The sequence below is a fragment of the Ananas comosus genome, linkage group 9 (genome assembly GCF_001540865.1).
Source record: "Ananas comosus cultivar F153 linkage group 9, ASM154086v1, whole genome shotgun sequence".
Lineage (NCBI taxonomy): Eukaryota > Viridiplantae > Streptophyta > Magnoliopsida > Poales > Bromeliaceae > Ananas > Ananas comosus.
The window spans coordinates 7824761-7843857 of record NC_033629.1 but is presented as its reverse complement, the minus strand read 5'-3'; the positions used below and the strand labels follow the sequence as shown (position 1 = coordinate 7843857).

General features: G+C 39.7%; 1 protein-coding gene across 1 annotated transcript in view; it reads left to right on the top strand.

Moving 5' to 3' along the window:
* The window catches only part of LOC109715750, a 28642-nt gene extending 27661 nt beyond the window's left edge, over positions 1-981 (top strand). Inside the window, exon 4 of the mRNA XM_020240895.1 lies at positions 431-981. Within this exon, the coding sequence (XP_020096484.1) occupies positions 431-520 (90 nt within the window). The 3' untranslated portion in view covers positions 521-981. The remainder of the gene's footprint in view (positions 1-430) is intronic.

The window sequence follows — 19097 nt, the reverse complement described above, 5'->3', positions numbered from 1 at the left end:
GGGAATCTTTGATGAGTTAAATCAGACAAGCATAATTAGATACCCTGACATGTTGCTGAGGAAAGATTCCTACTGGTTTGACTGGGATTGCATCTTATCTTTATATAGTTGCTGAGCTAGCATAAAGTGTATTAAGCAATTATATCATGTAAATGAGTGCTTGGATGTGTGTGATCATGATTGGCTGACATATTTGCGTATGTCTGAGTTTTCATCTTGGACTGTTTTAAATTGTGTTTTCTTTATAATTGTTCAGGTTCATCTTGGACTGTTTTAAGTTGTGTTTTCTTTATGATTGTACATGTTGATATTCAACTATACAACGTAGCAGTGGTTGTGTCGTTTACTATAGTTGAACAAAAGGGAGTTTCATTCATAAGAGATTGATATTTTTGTTCAACTACATTAATAATCTTAACTGTTGGTGCAGACTAAGAAGGCGAAACGAAGGCTCAGGAAGCCTGCGGTTGTTCATGCCGCGTATGCCAAGGTGATAAAGAAGCTTAACTTTTGTGGGTAGGGAGTTAAAGCATCTTTTTGCTTGTGCCAATGCAAATCATTCTAATGGAGCATTTGACTGTTGTAACCTTACTTTCATCTCTGAATGAATCTGCAAGTAATTGAGTCGAATTTTTGGAACTCTTCAGCCTTCAGCAGCTGTTTGTGGTTCTATTTGAAAAAAATGTCTTCATTAAAAGACGACGAAGTTTCCTTAGAAAACTTTATTTTCCTCCTTATCAATAAGATGATGCAGTTTTGATACACAAAGTATCTACCAAAGCTATTTTTGTGCTTTATGTAGTTGTTAGGTTTGGATGGAAATCCACACACAAAAACCTTTTAGGGTTTGTTTAGATTCTTTGAGGTAATGAGTGACTGTTTCGATTCTTTAGCAGGAACAAGCATATACATTTGTATATTTTTTTCTGTTTTGTATTTTCTTTATTACAGCATTATGAACTTATGAGCAGGATTCACAAATGTCTAAAGTTTTTATGAATTTATGAGCAGGATTTACAAATGTGTGAAGTTTTAGACTAATTTTCATCCTTCTAGTGATAATAATGCTAAAACATCTGAGTTTATGCTTTATGCTGATGGTTGGCTCCAGTTGCTTCCTAAAGCATAACATGTGACGACGACGTTGGGTATGAGTACGATTCACTGTTCAAATTCTTCTTCATTGATATCACTGTTTGGACATTTGAGCCCGTTTGCAAGAATTAGGGGCAATTGCTTATATACTCTTGAAAATATTTCGACTTTTTGATTTATCCCTTCCAGAAGGCTAATATTGAAAATATTTTTTTTGCGTTCTAACCTATTTTAAATATACCCTTGGTACCGTTTGGTTCGAGAACAACCAATTTTTGTTTATTCTTGGAATAGGTGTAACTTTTGTGATAGGTAGGAATTAGTTTAATTTTGTGTTTGGATGAGAATCGGAATATTTAGAGGAATAAGAAAAATTACGTTTGGTTGATTGGGTTGGAATAGTAGGGATAAGAGTAATTATGATTGAAAATAAAACTAATTTATCTAAATATTAAGCACCTAAGTATTAGTAAATAATATTTTAATAAGTTAATAAATAAATTAATCAAAATTACATTATAAATTAATGAAAATTACGATATGAGATGACAAAGATGACATTAATTAGTAAATAACTATAAAAAATAAGTCAACATGTTAATAGAATTAATTATTTAATCATTTATTTTTTTAGTTAATATATTAATTATATAAATTAAAATACTAATTATTTAAATAATATAAATATTAGTAAATAATTGAATATATGGCTAACTATTTAATTAGATAAATAATAATAAATTATAAATAGATTATTATTTAAATATTTATTAATTTAATAACTTAAATAATTAATTAGTCAATTATTAAAAAATTTAAATGCATTAATTAATTATAATTTATAATTATTTATAATTTAATTAGTAGAGGAATAAGGTAGTGAATAGCTTGTTCCACCCAATAGGTGGAACTACTATTCTCCCATCTTAACGGGTTATTCCGGAATAATCCGTTAAGAGGAGAATAGTAGTTCTTGGCGTTATTTGACACCGTTTGGAAGAATAAGAGGAATAAATTCCTTATTTTTTCTTTATCCTTTGAACCAAACATAGCCTCAAGGCTAAATTTTGTTAATGAATTGTTACTAATAATTGTTATCCGTATGAAATTATCCCTCCGTCATCACTAACTTTTATTATTTGTTCTTAAGTTAGGGGCACAAAATGTATTTTGATTTTTGATCTTTTCAAATATATTTTTCTACCATCACCAACATTTCTTATTTACCCGTAAGTTACGGGCAAAAAAGATATTTGATTTTTTTTTTTAAAACTCTAGTAAATATTTAATTCATATTTAACGCAAGTTAACTTAATGGGTGGTAACTATAGAGATATTTTGGAATAACGGAGGAATATATGAAGGATATATTAGAAAGAAAAAAAAAAAAGTAAGGATAAATAAAATATTTTTGTAGTTTTTGAGGGGTATGTAGGCTATTATGCCCAAGAATTATGTGTGCATATTATCTGTATTTTGGATACCTACTGCTATGATCGGCCATAGTGTTTTGGATGACTAATCGCGAAAGCTAAGGATAAGAATGCAAATACGGAAGCTCATCAAAAGTGCTTCATCAAAAGGTTCTTCTTCATTGAGAGAGAGAGAGAGAGAGAGAGATTCCTCTCCGGAGGTGAGATATACATTGAGAGAAAAAATAAATTACAAGGGAGCGTTCAGAGTCACTTGAGAGTACCATGCTTAGGAGCGCTCATTGGCAAAAGTGAGCTACTCAACACAGAAGCTTCGAAAGCAAAAGCCCAAACTAAGTTACTATGCCCCTTTATGATGACGAAGAAAATATGCACGTAGAAAGGCCAATTGTTATAAGGTCCCAGGGACGAAGCCAGAAATTAAGATTTCGGGAGGGGGGGGGTTTGACCTCAAATAATAAGAAAAAAAAGTTTGTCAGATTCACTGATCAGTTATTATTAACAACAATAACGACAATATACACAGAGAGGATCAAGACTGTAAGAATTGAAGGACAAGAACCAAAAAATTCGAAAAAAAAATTGAGACAAATTTTATTAAAAAAATTAATTTGGCCCCCTAAAATTAAAATCTATAATATTTTAATTTTTATTATAAAGAATTTTTATGTAATTTTAAAAAATTGAGGGGGGCCATGGCCACTGTGGGCCCTCAATGGCTCCGCCCCTGGGTCCCACTAACCATTGGAACATATTTGTGGGAGAATGGGGGCGGCTTTCCTGATGCTAGAAGCGTTGGGGGCTTTACACGATGCCCTCATGACGATTTAAGCAGGACTTTTGATAAGAACCATTCATGAAGAGCTAAGAACCAGTTTCCACAGGAAGTAGACGTGTGGGTTCTTAGCGACGGCAATGAAGCAAACCAAATTGCAGGAGATTCGGAGCAATGAAAGAAGAGATGAAGGGTTGTTTCCGAGGCGCCATTACAAAGCGGATAGAGATCATTAACTAGTGTAATGCACAAATAATTCGACTTATAAGATCTAATAAAGCTGAGCAAATCATCTCCAAATTAACAAGGGCAACAACAAAATACGGGGTTTCCCATTATTTTCCAAAACTTAGTAAGTACAGTAAGGGCATGTTTGGTGTTGGGGAATATGAATGGAGATCAAGTAAATTATGGTCTTGAGGCGTGTAAGCCCACTTTCTTTAAGGTGTTATTTGCCCCACTCGAATGTATGCTGTCAGGTTACCAGCAAATCACCTCCAGGATACAACAAGACCGCCGAAAGACTGCAAATAGCACTTTTGAATACTTTCCCTTAAGAACTTCTCTCTTAAGCATCAATAAAAATTAGGAAGGAAAAAGTATTGATTAATAATGCCCTTGAAGCCTTCAAACATCTCCTATTTATAGAAGGTGAATGGTTACGATGAAGGGACACAATCTTTAAAGTTACATCCTTTCACAAAAGGACACGTCCTTTCACGAATAACGAAAAGATATACTCTTTCACAAAAGGTTCATATCTTTTCGTGAAGAAATGCGTCTCTTCGTAAAGAGATACATCTCTTTGAATCAAATGAAAAGACATATCTTTTCATAAGAATAACTAATTCAACAAGAGACACAACCATTCATTTCATTTTAATTTTAATTCTTCAAGTTATTCTCTCACATCCTTTATTACAATCTACACTAACAATCTCCCACTAGATTGTAATACTGATTTATAATAGACTTATGCATGCAAGAAGGTGTCTTTCGATTAAACCTTCAATTAGTGTAATTATCTCAAAGTTCCAACAAAATCAATGGTGGCCAAGGCTTAAACCAAGATTCTTTATATTAGAACCGGAAATAACACACACACAAATCTATAAACTTAATTAAGAAGTTCACCGAATAAGTTTAGCACCTTTATGGCCATGTGCTACCTCCTGGTTTCATGAACATTTACAAAAGTAAGCCTTAACTTTTGCCAGAAGCGGCACCACTTCTTATGCTCACATAGGTGAAGTTCCTTTTCTACTGCCTTTGTTACGATAGGCATCAAATAAACTTGAACTTCACTAAGAGTATCATCACTCATCCTCCAATTCCGTAACAGTATACACTGGATATTTAAACGACATTCCTAGTGTATTCACAATTACTTATCAATAACTTGTTTTTACCCATTAAACCTTTTCACTAGTGGTATAACTAGATAAAGGTTGGGTTCCCATTAATGGTGACTTTTAAAAGAAAGGCTTCAAACCTAATCCAACTGATGTAGATTTTATTATATCTCTCGAGAGTCCTTTTGTGAAAGGGTCTGCTAAATTACTGCAAGACCTCACATATATGATAGTAATTATTCCTTCTTTTATCAATTCTTTAACATAGTCATGCCTTAAACTTATATGTCTAGACTTGCCATTATATACCTGGCTGAGTGCCCTAGACATTGTTGCTTGACTATCACAGTGCAAAGAAATGGGCGGCATCGGTTGTGGCCACAACTTTATATCAAACAGTAAATTTTTCAGCCACTCCGCTTCTTTGCCTGCAGCTGCCAACGCTACAAATTCAGATTCCATTGTAGAATGTGTTACACACGTCTGTTTCTTTGAAGCCCAGGAGATTGCTCCACCTTCTAGAATAAATACCCATCCAGATATAGATTTATTATCACTTACGCTAGTTATCCAACTAGCATCAGTAAAACCTTCTAGCACTGCTGGAAAATTATTATAAAATAATCCCAAGTTTTTAGTTCTTTTAAGATATCCAAAAACTCTACTTATAGCCTTCCAATGATCAGTACTAGGATTACTTGTATATCTAGAAAGTTTGCAGACTGCAAATGCGATATGTGGTCTAGTGCAATGCGCTGCATACATCAGACTGCCTATTGCACTTGCATATTCTATTTGAGTAATCGCTCTTCCAGAATTTTCAACTAATTTAACAGAAACATCATATGGTGTACTTACTTCTTTAATTCCTAAATGATTATATTTTAAAATCATTTTCTCAATATAGTGCATCTGAGATAAAGCATAACCTCCACTGTGTTTTTTCACTTTTATTCCCAAGATAGTATCTACTTCATTTAAATCTTTCATTTTGAATATAGAAGTTAGATATTTCTTTGTTTCATTTATCCCATTCATATTTGTCCCAATTATAAGCATGTCATCAATATATAAACATATTATCACACCATATTCTTCTGTGAATTTAGAATAAATGCATTTATCTGCATTATTGTATTTAAATCCATGGGACAATATTATAGAATCAAATTTTTCATGCCATTGTTTTGGCGCTTGCTTCAAGCCATATAATGACTTAATTAATTTACAAACTTTCTTTTCATTTCCAGATAATTCAAACCCTTCAGGTTGATCCATGTAGACTTCTTCATCTAGTTCACCATTTAAAAATGCTGTTTTAACATCCATTTGATGTACAAAAAGATTATAAATTGAACTGAGTGCTAATAACACTCTAATGGATGTTATCCTAGCCACTGGTGCAAAAGTGTCAAAATAATCCACACCCTCTTTTTACTTATATCCTTTAGCTATTAATCTTGCTTTAAACGTTTGTATAGATCCATTCGTATTATACTTTTTTCTAAATACCCATTTGCATCCAATTGATTTTGATCCAGGTGGTAAGTCAACTAGAACCCAAGTATTATTAGATAATAACGAATCCATTTCATCATTTACTGCCTCTTTCCAGAATGCTGCATCTCTGGAAGTCATGGCTTCTGTAAATGTTTTTGGATCATCTTCTATATTGAATAGAATTGGTATTTTATTTAGAACATTTATTCTACTTCCTTCTACAAGAAAGGATACAAAATCAGGATCTAAACTCTTTTCTTTTCTAACTCTTTGACTCTTCCTAGGTTCACTAGAAGTTACTGTCATTTTTCTTTTATAGTTAGAAGATATATTAGAATTAGTGCTGGCTACTTTTGTTTGTGTAGATTCTGGAATAGAATTGGAATCATTGATAAATTTGTTTTCTAAAAATTCAACATCTTTTGATTCCATAATAACATTTGATTCCAAATCCAGTAATCTATATGCTTTAGAATTTTCAGCATATCCTATAAACACACATTTTAGAGCTCTAGGTCCCAATTTATATCTTTTAGGGTCTGGAACTCTATAAAAGGCTAAACAACCCCAAACTCTGAGATAATTTAAGTTTGGACTTCTTCCTTTCCATAGTTCATATGGAGATATTTTTATTTTTCTAGAGGGTATTCTATTGTGCACATGACAGGCTGTAAGTAATGCCTCCCCCCACAAATTGAAAAGCAATTTTGCATTTAAAATCATAGCATTAACCATATCGACTAACGTCCTATTCTTTCTTTCTGCCAATCCATTATGTTGTGGAGTGTATGGTGCACTAGTTTGGTGTATAATACCATTTTCTTCACAATATATCGAGAATTCCGTAGAGAGGTATTCTCCTCCTCTATCACTTCTCAAAATCTTAATTTTCTTTTCTTTTTGATTTTCAACAATAGATTTATAACATTTAAACATTTCTAAAGCTTGATCCTTTTGCTTCATTAAGTAAATATATGCATCTATTAGAACTTGTGCATTCAGATATTTGTGAATTAAATGTGCTAAACGATTATGCCACAAAGAAATAGAACAATCAACAATATAAGCAGAAATATTATTATTTTTATTATTGATACTAAGCTTAAACATTCCATTACAAGAGTATCCCTTTNGCTTACCGCGGACTACGCCATAAAAGAGGAATGCGTAGACACGCCATAAAGTGTGGCGTATACCACGGGAGAGTCATGTTAGACGAGACTACGGCGTATCAATTCGGTCGGGGCTGTGGGCGGTTGTGGGCGACTGCCCATTCAGCTGCGCAACTGTTGGGAAGGGCGATCGGTGCGGGCCTCTTCGCTATTACGCCAGCTGGCGAAAGGGGGATGTGCTGCAAGGCGATTAAGTTGGGTAACGCCAGGGTTTTCCCAGTCACGACGTTGTAAAACGACGGCCAGTGAATTGTAATACGACTCACTATAGGGCGAATTCGAGCTCGGTACCCGGGGATCCTCTAGAGTCGACCTGCAGGCATGCAAGCTTGATCCTTTTGCTTCATTAAGTAAACATATGCATATCTAGAATGGTCATCAATAAAGGTAATAAAGTATCTATTTCCACCTCTAGTTAAATGACCATTTAATTCACAAATATCTGAATGCACAAGTTCCAATAAATCAATATTTTTTCTCTCTACTTTAGGAAAAGGTTTTCTAGCCATTTTAGCTTGAATGCATATTTCACAATTTTCTTTATTATTATGATTATATGAAATTAAACCATTTTTAGCCATAAATTCTAAGGAATTATAATTTATATGTGCTAAACGATTATGCCACAAAGAAATAGAACAATCAACCATACAAGCAGAAATATTATTATTTTTATTATTGATACTAAGCTTAAACATTCCATTATAAGAGTATCCCTTTCCTACAAATACTCCATTCTTTGACAGAATCACCTTATCCGACTCTAGTACAGCTTTTATCCCTCTTTTACACAGCAAATTTGCAGACACAAGATTTTTTACAATATCTGGAACATGGAGTACATTGATAAGTAAGAGTTTCTTTCCAGAAGTGAAGAAAAGCTCAACGCTGCCCTTTCCTAGAACTTTTGCGGCACCGTGATTTCCCATCAACACTTCTTGACCATCTGCTGCCTCTTCATAATCTTTAAATTGAGATTTGTTGTTACAGACATGAACAGTAGCACCCGAATCATACTACCAATCCAGCGACTTACTTGCTGTTGCCATGTGAAGTTCGGTAACCATGCTTATATGCATGTCAGAAATCATTGCAATAAGTTCTGTGGTTTGTTGTTCAATCATGTTGGCCTTATTAGTGTCTTCCTTCTTAAATTTCTTCATGTATCTGCACTCACTTTTATAGTGACCCTTCTTTCCACAGTGATAACAAATCCTGTCCTTTTTTATCTTGGAGTTATTTGATTCAGAAAATGTTCTCTTATTTCTAGAAAACTTTTGATTTTTATTTTCATCTACTTGATTTACTTTAAAGCTATATTGAACATCATTTTTTAGGTAGTGGTTCCGAGTTTCCTCCTCAATTCTCAAGTGTTTCTGAATTTGCTCTAAAGTAAAATCTTCTGTAGTGTGTAAAAGTTTCTTTCTATAATCATTCCAGTTACGAGGCAATTTTGCAATAATAGCCCCGACTTGAAAAGATTCTGGAAGAGAAATCTCTAACTCTTTAAGCTTAGAAACCAAAATTTGTAATTCATGTACTTGTTGCATTATTGATAAGTTTTCTACCATAGTAAATTCAAAATATTTCATAATTAAAAACTTATCTGTGCCTTGCTTTTCAGTATTATATCTTGCTTCTAGAGAGTTCCATATTTCTCTTGGTGATTGGATTGATGCAAATAAGTCATATAAATTATCTGACAAGGTATTGAGAATATGTCCTCTGCATAGTAGTTCATCCTCCTTGCATTTTTTACGTGTCGCCCTCACTTCATCAGTATCTGCATCAGTCGGTGCAGAAATATCTGACAAATTGGGGTCCAGAATGTAGGCTATCTTCAGTGCAATAAGTAAGAACATCATCTTATCTTTCCATCGAGTGAAGTTGGTCCCATTGAATTGGTTCAGTTTCATAGAGTCTTGATTTATCATCTTGAAAGTCGCCTTAGTGTTTGTCTCCATTAAATAATAACACCTTAAAATTATTGGGGAATATGAATGGAGATCAAGTAAATTATGGTCTTGAGGCGTGTAAGTTCACTTTCTTTAAGGTGTTATTTGCCCTCACTCGAATGTATGCTATCAGGTTACCAGCAAATCACCTCCAGGATACAACAAGACCGCCGAAAGACTGCAAACAACACTTTTGAATACTTTCCCTTAAGAACTTCTCTCTTAAGCATCAATAAAAATTAGGAAGGAGAAAGTATTGATTAATAATACCCTTGAAGCTTTCGAACATCTCCTATTTATAGGAGGTGAATGGTTACGATGAAGGGACACAACCTTTAAAGTTATATCTTTTCACAAAAGGACACGTCCTTTCACGAATAACGAAAAGACATACTCTTTCACAAAACGTTCATATCTCTTCGTGAAGAAATGCGTCTCTTCGTAAAGAGATACGTCTCTTCGTAAAGAGATACATCTCTTTGAATCAAATGAAAAGACATATCTTTTCATAAGAATAACTAATTCAACAAGAGACACAACCATTCATTTCATTTTAATTTTAATTCTTCAAGTTATTCTCTCACATCCTTTACTACAATCTACACTAACATTTGGTTCGTACATTTTGGATCCGGAATGGGAATTGGTTTGATCAAATCCTGCTAATTTTGTTTGGTTCACAGTAATCGGTTCGGGACTCCCATTACGGATTGGAATGGGAATGATCCATTAGCTTACAAATTGATTTCGGTCTCCAAGCTTGGATTGAAGTTTCAATCTCAAGCCCACACTCACCTCTTCCTCAGGCCGAGCCTAATGTTTCTCCATCTTATTCATCCTTTCTCTCCGATCTCTTTCCTCTTTTCTCATTATTAAAAAAAATCGTGATATATATTTTTTTATTATAATTTTATTCAAAAAAAATTATGCATTTTTTTGTAATTTCTTGCATAAAAATTTTTAAAATAAATTCCTCTTTTTTTTTGGCATAGCTTTAAATTGAGAGTAGTATTATTTTTTTTTAATATAAATTTTAGATAGTTTTTGTCACGCCCCGGGATCCCTTTTAGTTTGAAACATAGCGGAAAAGCGTCTAAATTTTTTTTTATTTAAAAAAAGCCTAACCCCAGGGTATGCCAGATCCACCACAAATACAGGAAATTCACTGTTCACACGGACAGAATCTCCCTTGTATTTGTACGGCGTCGCACAAGTACAAAAGTACAAACAGAGTATGACCAGGATACAACCACAATACAAGAATATACAATACTCAACATTCATTCACCATTCACCAGATATTTACCATTCAGTGTTTAAACATAGAAGCCACGAGAAAACTCTTTTGAAAGCTGTTTCCCACACGGAAACCTTTTCTTTTTAAAACACGCTACCACGAGGGGTAGAAAACTATTTTCCTTTTCACAAAATCCACGAGTTCTATAGTTTATTCAAAATCACATGAATTCGAATAATATAAACCAACCGAACCATGAAATATTAAAGCTATTAATAACAAAAGTAAACAGGGTAGGAACTAAACCAACAAACTGGGTCTGAAGCTCTAACGACAGCTATCCATGTGCCTCACGTCTCGTCTCAATACCCATCGCCTGCGATACCTGAAAAATGGTGGGGGAGGTGAGAACATGTAAATATGTCTCCCCTCCCAGTGGGTACCGCAAGCCGAAGAAGGCGAGGAGTACTCACCGGATCAGGAAGAGATAAACAACAGTATGGGTAAGTAAAATACAGTAGCAACGATAATGAACGAATGAGATATATATATGAAAGCACAACTACCGCTACTGTAATGTACAACTGCAAGCATACAAGGATATCAAAACTATAGTAGCAAGACAACTGTAAAGAAAGAACTAGAAGTATATATGCAACAACCGCTACTATAGCTATATGCGTCAACCGGACGAGAAGTCCAAAAGTACCCAATCTAAACCGCCGTGTCGGTCTAAGGACCTCAGGCAAAAGCCACTACCTGCTCACACCTGGCATGTAACCCTAGCACAAAGAGAACACCGCTGGGCTCACGGGTCGGATGTACGACCACTTTTCCGGAAAAGAACACCCTCCTGCGGGGGATCAACCCGCTGGTGTACGTGAAATGCACTCGAGCTGTGGCGATCAATGCGGATATGATCAATAGCCAACCGTCGGCAATCAGCCGACAATCACCGCCCCTCGGGGCTAACCGACCAAAAGGTCATCCAACTGTAAGGAAGCACAAGAACCGACCACTCAGGTCAACTAGGATGGGACAACATCGACATCCTCTCAAACATATGCAAGTACTGCTCAATGAACCACAAGGACTGACCACTCAGGTCAACTAGGATATATGCACAACGAATCGACTCAACATCCTCTCAAAAGTATGGAAATACTGCTCGATGGATCAACTAAAGTATAGATGCAAGAATCAACCAATAAGTCACAGGAATGTATCACTATAATCTGGAACTGCCGTCAGCCACTAGCTGACAATCCTACCCCTCAGGGTACACCGACCTCGTGGGTCATCAAACGACAAGAATCCAGAACTGACAGACTAGGTCACAAAGGGTCAAATGACGGATATGTGAAAACTATAATCATCCGTCGGCCATTAACCGACAATCTCACCCATCAGGGTATACCGACCTCAACGGTCATCAAACAATGAAAGTCACGAAGATGCTCTACTCTAAACATGATACCGGATATGCAGAACAGCTAAATAGAGTAACAAAGAAACATGGAATAACTACTCTACTCCTACTCAAGATACTAGATATAACGAAAATAACTAAGTAGAGCATAACTGAAACAACTTGGTGCTAGGCTCAACACTATATATCAAGATATATATATATATGCCAGATAATAACGAGAGAACAAAGGTAAGAAACCATCACCGAGTGTGCACCACTGTACCGACGTCGGATCGAAGTACCTACCTGTACGTATCTGACGAAGATCTCTCGACTGTGAAGACGGAACAATCGAACCTATGAAAGGTCCAACGGGTTAGAATCTAACCCACTAACATGACTCGCTAACACACAATCCCCACTCACCAGAACCACGAGAACCGATTTCCCAAAACCAATTACCGAACAAGCCAGAAGTCCCGAAAACCGCACCGGAACTCCACCGTCGCTTACCCGTCGTTTCCGAACCCTCGAAATGACACTGGTGACCAGCCAACAAGGCTCAGCGACGACGCAAATAATCACCAAGTACCGTCGGAAGAATTCCGAACTGAAACCCGCATTCCGTCGGCGGATTTCGCTGAGAAATGCATCGGAAATCACTTTACGGTCTCCGTAAGGGCTTGGGGCCTTGGACAATCAGTCCAAAGGTTACCCACTACTCACGCATGCTGCCAACAGCAGCCGCAACAACCCAAAATACGTAAAAGCCCTCCCGATTACCCGAAATCGCATTATTTCATGCGATTTCGGCGCTTTTATGGTCTGTCTGCACAAACTAGAAGTCATTCAGCCAAACCGAGACACCTCCTGACAGGTCTCGGCGTGCCGGAGGCCGTGCTCACCTTTCGGAGCATTGCCGGCCACTATGGCACGCTCACGAGCGATGCAAAAATTAGTGAAATAGTGCGCACAGCAGGAAAAGCATGCTTATCTCTCTAACCAGGGGCTCGTTGACTCTAAATGAGGAGAGAACTGTGATCAGGACTGACAGAGGATCACCATGCTCACCCCCGGAGGCATCGGAACAGCCTCGGGTCACCGGAACAGTGAACAGAACAGGAGACTATGCGCAGAAAGGCTGAAATCAAGCTTACAGAGCTAGGCAGGGCACGGGGTGGCCGGCGGCGACCGAACGGCGGGCAGGCCGGCCAGGGGTTGGTGCGGCAGGTCCGAGGTGGCCGGGGCTGGCGTTAGCAGGCGATGGGAGGCGGCGGTGACGACGGCCAATGATGCCTTAGGCACCCAAACCCGAAGAGAACACGGGCTCGCTCCGACCAGCGGGGAGCTCCGGCGGCACAGGCGACGACGGCGGACGAGTGCGGCCGACCAGCCGGGACCCGTGCTCACGCCGTTCGGCGGCGCAACGCGGCTGCCGCGGTGCTGGACCACACCGAGCCCGCGCGAGTTCATCACGGGCTCCAAAGGTAGCGGCGGCCATGGCGGTGGCCGGAGGAAGGTCGGGGCGACGACGGCACGTCGCCGGAGGTCGAGGAAGGTCGGCACACCTTGCTGCGGGTGGCGGCGACGTGCGGTGGTCGAGAAGACCAAGTCTCGGCCCACTTAAGGTTTGGGCGGCCGCAGAGAGGGAGAGCGGCGGCCGGTGGTGGCGACGCGCGGTGGTCGAGAAGACCAGGTCTCGGCCCGCTCAAGGTTTGGGTGGCCGCAGAGAGGGAGAGCGGCGGCCGGCGGCATTGGGAGCGGCGGCGATGGCGCGCGGGGGCACGCTAGAGGTCACCAGAGGGCGGCACGACCGATGGGGAGCGGCGGTAGTGTACGGGAGTAGAGATCACCCGGGCTCGGCCTAGGTGACTGCGGGTTGGCCGCAGGGAGCAAGGTGGCTCCGGCGGCACCTGCGGCGCGCGCCGATGGCGGGGACTGGCGAGGGTGACACCGGAGGGGAGGTCTCTGCCAAAGAACGCAGGTTCGACTCATGGGGTGGCTTCCCGAGGTCAGAAGGCCGAGGAGGATGGAGGATAGGTAAAGAAGATGATGGTGCAGGGGTTTTCCCGGCGGCCGGAGCACCTGCCGGCGGCCGTGGTGGGCGCACGGCTAGGGCAAAGGTGCAGAGGTGCCGTAGGGAGGTCGACTGAGGGAGAAAGTGAACCAAGGTTAGGGTTTTCCATGATGAAACCCTAGAGAGTCCATATATGATTACCAACATTGCACACAAGTCCCTCTAAACTGATTATTGGAAATTCAATCCTTCACAGTGCCAGTATTTTACACGTACGCACCTCCACGTCTGATTTCGCGCGATTCGGTACATAAAATATGGGGACTTTTGCGAAAATTCCAATTAGTCACTTTAGACCCCTTTTCGAACATCATGCGATATCCGGCAATCCGTTCATCAGAATTCCGAACGGATTGCGCCATCGCGTTCAGCACGACGGGGACAATAAATCGACGATTTTGGTTCACATTGATCGGTCACGGATTCGCGACGAAACCCGTTTGCTCTCAAATTTCCAAAAACCACACACATAAACCAATGAGTAATCCCACTAAATCCTAGATTCAAATTCAAATTTGAATCTCCTACCACTAGTAGGTATATGTAACATCCCTCACCTTACTCTAGGTCACATACACAGAGCATGAGGAGTCTCATTATGCAAGAACAGCAAAGAGCGAAAACCCTTTTTTCGATAAAATCCCTTTTTCTCGAAAATCGTGCGTTAGATCTGAAATTCGTCAGTGCCATTGGTTCCAGAATAGCTGAATCGGTTGAAACGAGCTATTGGATCGCTATGAACGGAGTCCGATACGCGCCGAAAGCCAACTCTACTCCGTGGCTTCACCGAAAAACCAGGTTACTATTCACTTTAAGTGAAAACTAATAATCGCGTAACTTCTCCATTTCTAACTCGGTTTCTCCTGAAACTTGACGAGTGCTTTTGTAATTAAATTACACACCTAAATATCGTCAACAGAGAGTTTAGTTGCACTGTCAAAATCTCAGTCCTTACATTATCCCCCCCTTAAAAGAAGTTTCGTCCTCGAAACTTGACCACGTACCCACTGAAATAGAATTAAGATATTACTTCCACCACTGTGGTATCACCTTTGAGTATTGGCCAATTACATTTTTATGAATTTGGACAGATCAATCTCTGAATAAGGGAAGAATAGGACTGCGGTTCTACTTGAACCACACGAGAGAGAGCGTACCAACCCAAAATCTATGGACCAAGACTTACTAGGATCAATATCATCCTTAATCCTGCGGACAAAAATAGTCCCGCGACTAGGATTATCCGATTCCAACTTGCCAATTCTGAGATAGTAATTCAACACTCCGAAACTCTAGATCCACTCTACCTTGGTCCGTGTAGCCGTAACCGACTCGACTACGTCGCTAGTTCACGTAGAAGAGACACGAGTCAACACCACAAGTTTGGAGTCTATTCACGTAGACTGAAACAAAATATTCCTGACTAGCCAACAACATCAACCTGCTCACCACAAGCGAATAAGAAACATAGCTCTAAGACCTTAGTCAAAACTCTTACCTTGGAGACCACAGTCTCCTACCAGTAACCACACAAACTGCCAAAACCTCCAATAACGGAAAGTCTCCTACGACAGTCTATAGTCCTAGGTCCAAGATCTCACTTTCCACCTGTCCACAAGATCCAAGGTTGACAATACTTATTGAGCTCGACAATTTTGAGCCCTCAAACTTAATCCGGTACCAACAGACCACCAAATGCTCTTTGCAAGTCCATCACTTGATGCACAGGTCGCAAATTGCAAATGCGATACTAACTATCGGTGATGCTCAACACCTGTCTCTACGAGACCCTGTCGCTGCCGTCCTACAAGGGACCCTAGCGATCGATGTTCCCAGCAACACCCGATTACTTGTCTCATTGAGACTCCGGCACACCTGTCATCAATTAACTGGACAAGCATACTATTCCAAGGTTGCACAATAAGCCAAGTCACAACCTTATACGCTATCACATACGGTGACAATCAAAGCCAACAACCAGGCTCAAGTCGCTCAACCACTGATTCTAAACCTCACGACAACAGACCGAGACTACTAAATAACCAAACCTTTTAGTTGTGGAAGGCACAACTAAAGAATTAAGAACACCCAGACTCGAACCAACGTCAGAACCATCAGCAGTGACGATAAGTCAACTGTACAAAACCTGCCAGGGAATAATCCAAGGCTCGCTACATGGTCAAAGATGATCATCACTTAAGCTTTCTCCTAAGACAAGCTAGAGCGAATACTGACCCAATCCAAAAAGTCCTAAACAGGGAAAAATGGTATTTCGTCCTAACTTTCGACAGTACATTGTTTGCAGCCAATGTACTTATCAAAAGAAAGCGAAATATCCAAGATTCACTACCAACAACAAGTTGGAAGTGCGACACATCGAAGTATCAAGCCACCTGATACCTCTTCACTGAACCAAGAGTTCACAACCATTACATCGAATTTACAAGTCGACATTCGAAATCAGAACGACCCTGAACCGACTCACAGGGAGTCCTATGACTTTCAACATCCGAAAGCTGCTAGCGACACTAAGCCGCGCACCGTACTAACTGAGGCTTTAGAAAACGGTTTCTCTAACCGATTTTCGCACCTCAACCGAGCTATAATCAAAGCTCTGAGAATTCCGACAATAACCTGAAGTCTCTCAAATCAAGACGAAACCTATCACCAACCACAAATTAACCCACAACACACCAATTTAGGTGTTAGAATAATCACATACGATGTATGCATCAACAGAGACCTGACACGAAAACTGTGTCATTCCGACTCTAGTAGGAAGAATGAACGAGGCAAAGGTCAAAAGACCCGAACCGCTGATTCCAATCAGCAATCAAGGAGGATAGGTAGGCATCACAACCCGACCCAAAGATTTGCGGAAGCGACACTAACAATGCAGTTGCCGAAACGACCGCTATCCAAACCCTGGGCTACGCCCTAGTAGCCCCACTGAAGTCACGATCGTAACTGATCACAGTGCCGTCTCCGTAGAAACACTCGCAACAGCTCTCGTGTCCTATGTAGAGAGAGTCGCCTGGGTGTCGGCAGTTATGACACTCGCCTAGGCCCGAAAATCTCACTTGGCCCTTCAAGTTCCCACCTGACGGGAGTGGCAACACCTGGGGGACGTCGCCCCACCACTCGATGTCCGAATAAGTACACCGCCACTACTCTCGACTTAGACACCAGCTTGTGCGAACCGTAACACATACAGAAACACCATGCACTTCGAGTTTACCAAAGTCGAATGCACACCGGGACACAAGCCCAAACCCCGCACTCACGTGCCTATATACCGTAGGTCTGCCTATGGGTCAACCTAACCAATGGTTCAGTTTCATTTATTTTTCAAAACAACCTGCGAATGGTGTTGTGGTTGTAACTTGGCTCTGATACCACTTTAATTTGTCACGCCCCGGGGTCCCTTTTAGTTTGAAACACAGCAGAAAAGCATCTATTTTTTTATTTATTATTTTTTTTTAAAGCCTAACCCCAGGGTATGCTAGATCCGCCACAAATACAGAAAATTCACTGTTCACACTGACAGAATCTCCCCTGTATTTGCACGGCGTCGCGCAAGTACAAAAGTACAAACAGAGTATGACCAGGATACAACCACAATACAAGAATATACAATACTCAACATTCATTCACCATTCACCAGATATTTACCATTAAGTATTTAAACATAGAAGCCATGAGAAAACTCTTTTGAAAGTTGTTTCCTACACGGAAACCTTTTCTTTTAAAACACGCTACCACGAGGGTGAAGGAAACATAACTAAAACAGTAAAAGTAATACATAAAGTAGTACAATATCTGTCTCTAGTACAAAAATGATGGTCTCTATACATAAACGGGTACAACTCTCGACCTCTCACAAAATAAAGTAACGAGAGGTAGACCACCTATCAAATTGTCCTCGAAGGAAGCTAGCTCGAAGCAACTCCCTTCCTGCGGTCCCTAGCCTCTCCCGGCGTGGAAGGCTCTGAAAGAAATCATGAAACAGAGGGCGTGAGAATTATAATTTATAGTTCCCAGTGGGCAATTACTGACCTCAGCTCATTGCACCACTAGGCCCAAAAGAAAAGGGTAAGTCAAAAGCAATAGCAATAACGAGTAATTTGCATTTATGAAAGCATAATGAAAATGCTAAAATATTACTTGCAATTAAACATGGCATTTATGTAATGCACAATTATCTTGTCATGAAGAATATGTCTCTACTTAGCCATAAATAATGTCATGGTTTGCTTAATGAAATTATGAGGATTATCCTTTATCATAGCAACATTGTATATATGAATGCAAATAAGCAATGTCTCCTAGCATACTACATGTATGTATGTATACCCAAATGTCCAAATCTATGCTAGAAGCAAGTCCGAGTAATCCAACTACTACTCTCTATCTAGTAGTGATTATAACAAACTCATCCCGTGTCGATTTCCATTTCCAATTAAGGACCTACCCAAGGTAGTCCAGCTTGTGCCGCCTAAGTGCCTGTGGTAGCCCAACATCCCTACTCTTGGAATGTGTCTGTCCCACTCGACCCCGTAGGCTTCTCAATACCGCACGAGCGAACATAGTCGCGTAGGCTGACTCCGGAGTGCCGGCTTGTAGGGAGCGACCCTCACAAGCATGTGCGAATGAGCACAAATGGCAAACAAGCAAGGTCAATGTCTCAAATATCCAATCATCATGTCTCTAACATGGCAATAGTCACTAGCATCGCGAAGATCTAGTTCTATGTCACAATGTGAAATTCTCATATTTACTAAGTCTAGTGCCCCTTTATGACACTTAGACATTTCGATGTACAAGCATGTTCCAATTCTCTCAATGGCACTATCCACTAGGTTCGCACATGACCGAGCTCAATGCCCCTTTATGACATTAGCCCAATTATTCACAAGTAGTACAAGTCCCCAAGCCTCTTTATGGCTTACTAGGGTTCTGATGTCACGATTAGGCATAAAGGTTAAATGCATAATAGCAATGTCCAATTTCATAATGGGAATCATAGTTCCAAATCTGAACTAGGATGTTATATCTCACATGCATGTACTCTATCACATAGAGGTCCAAAA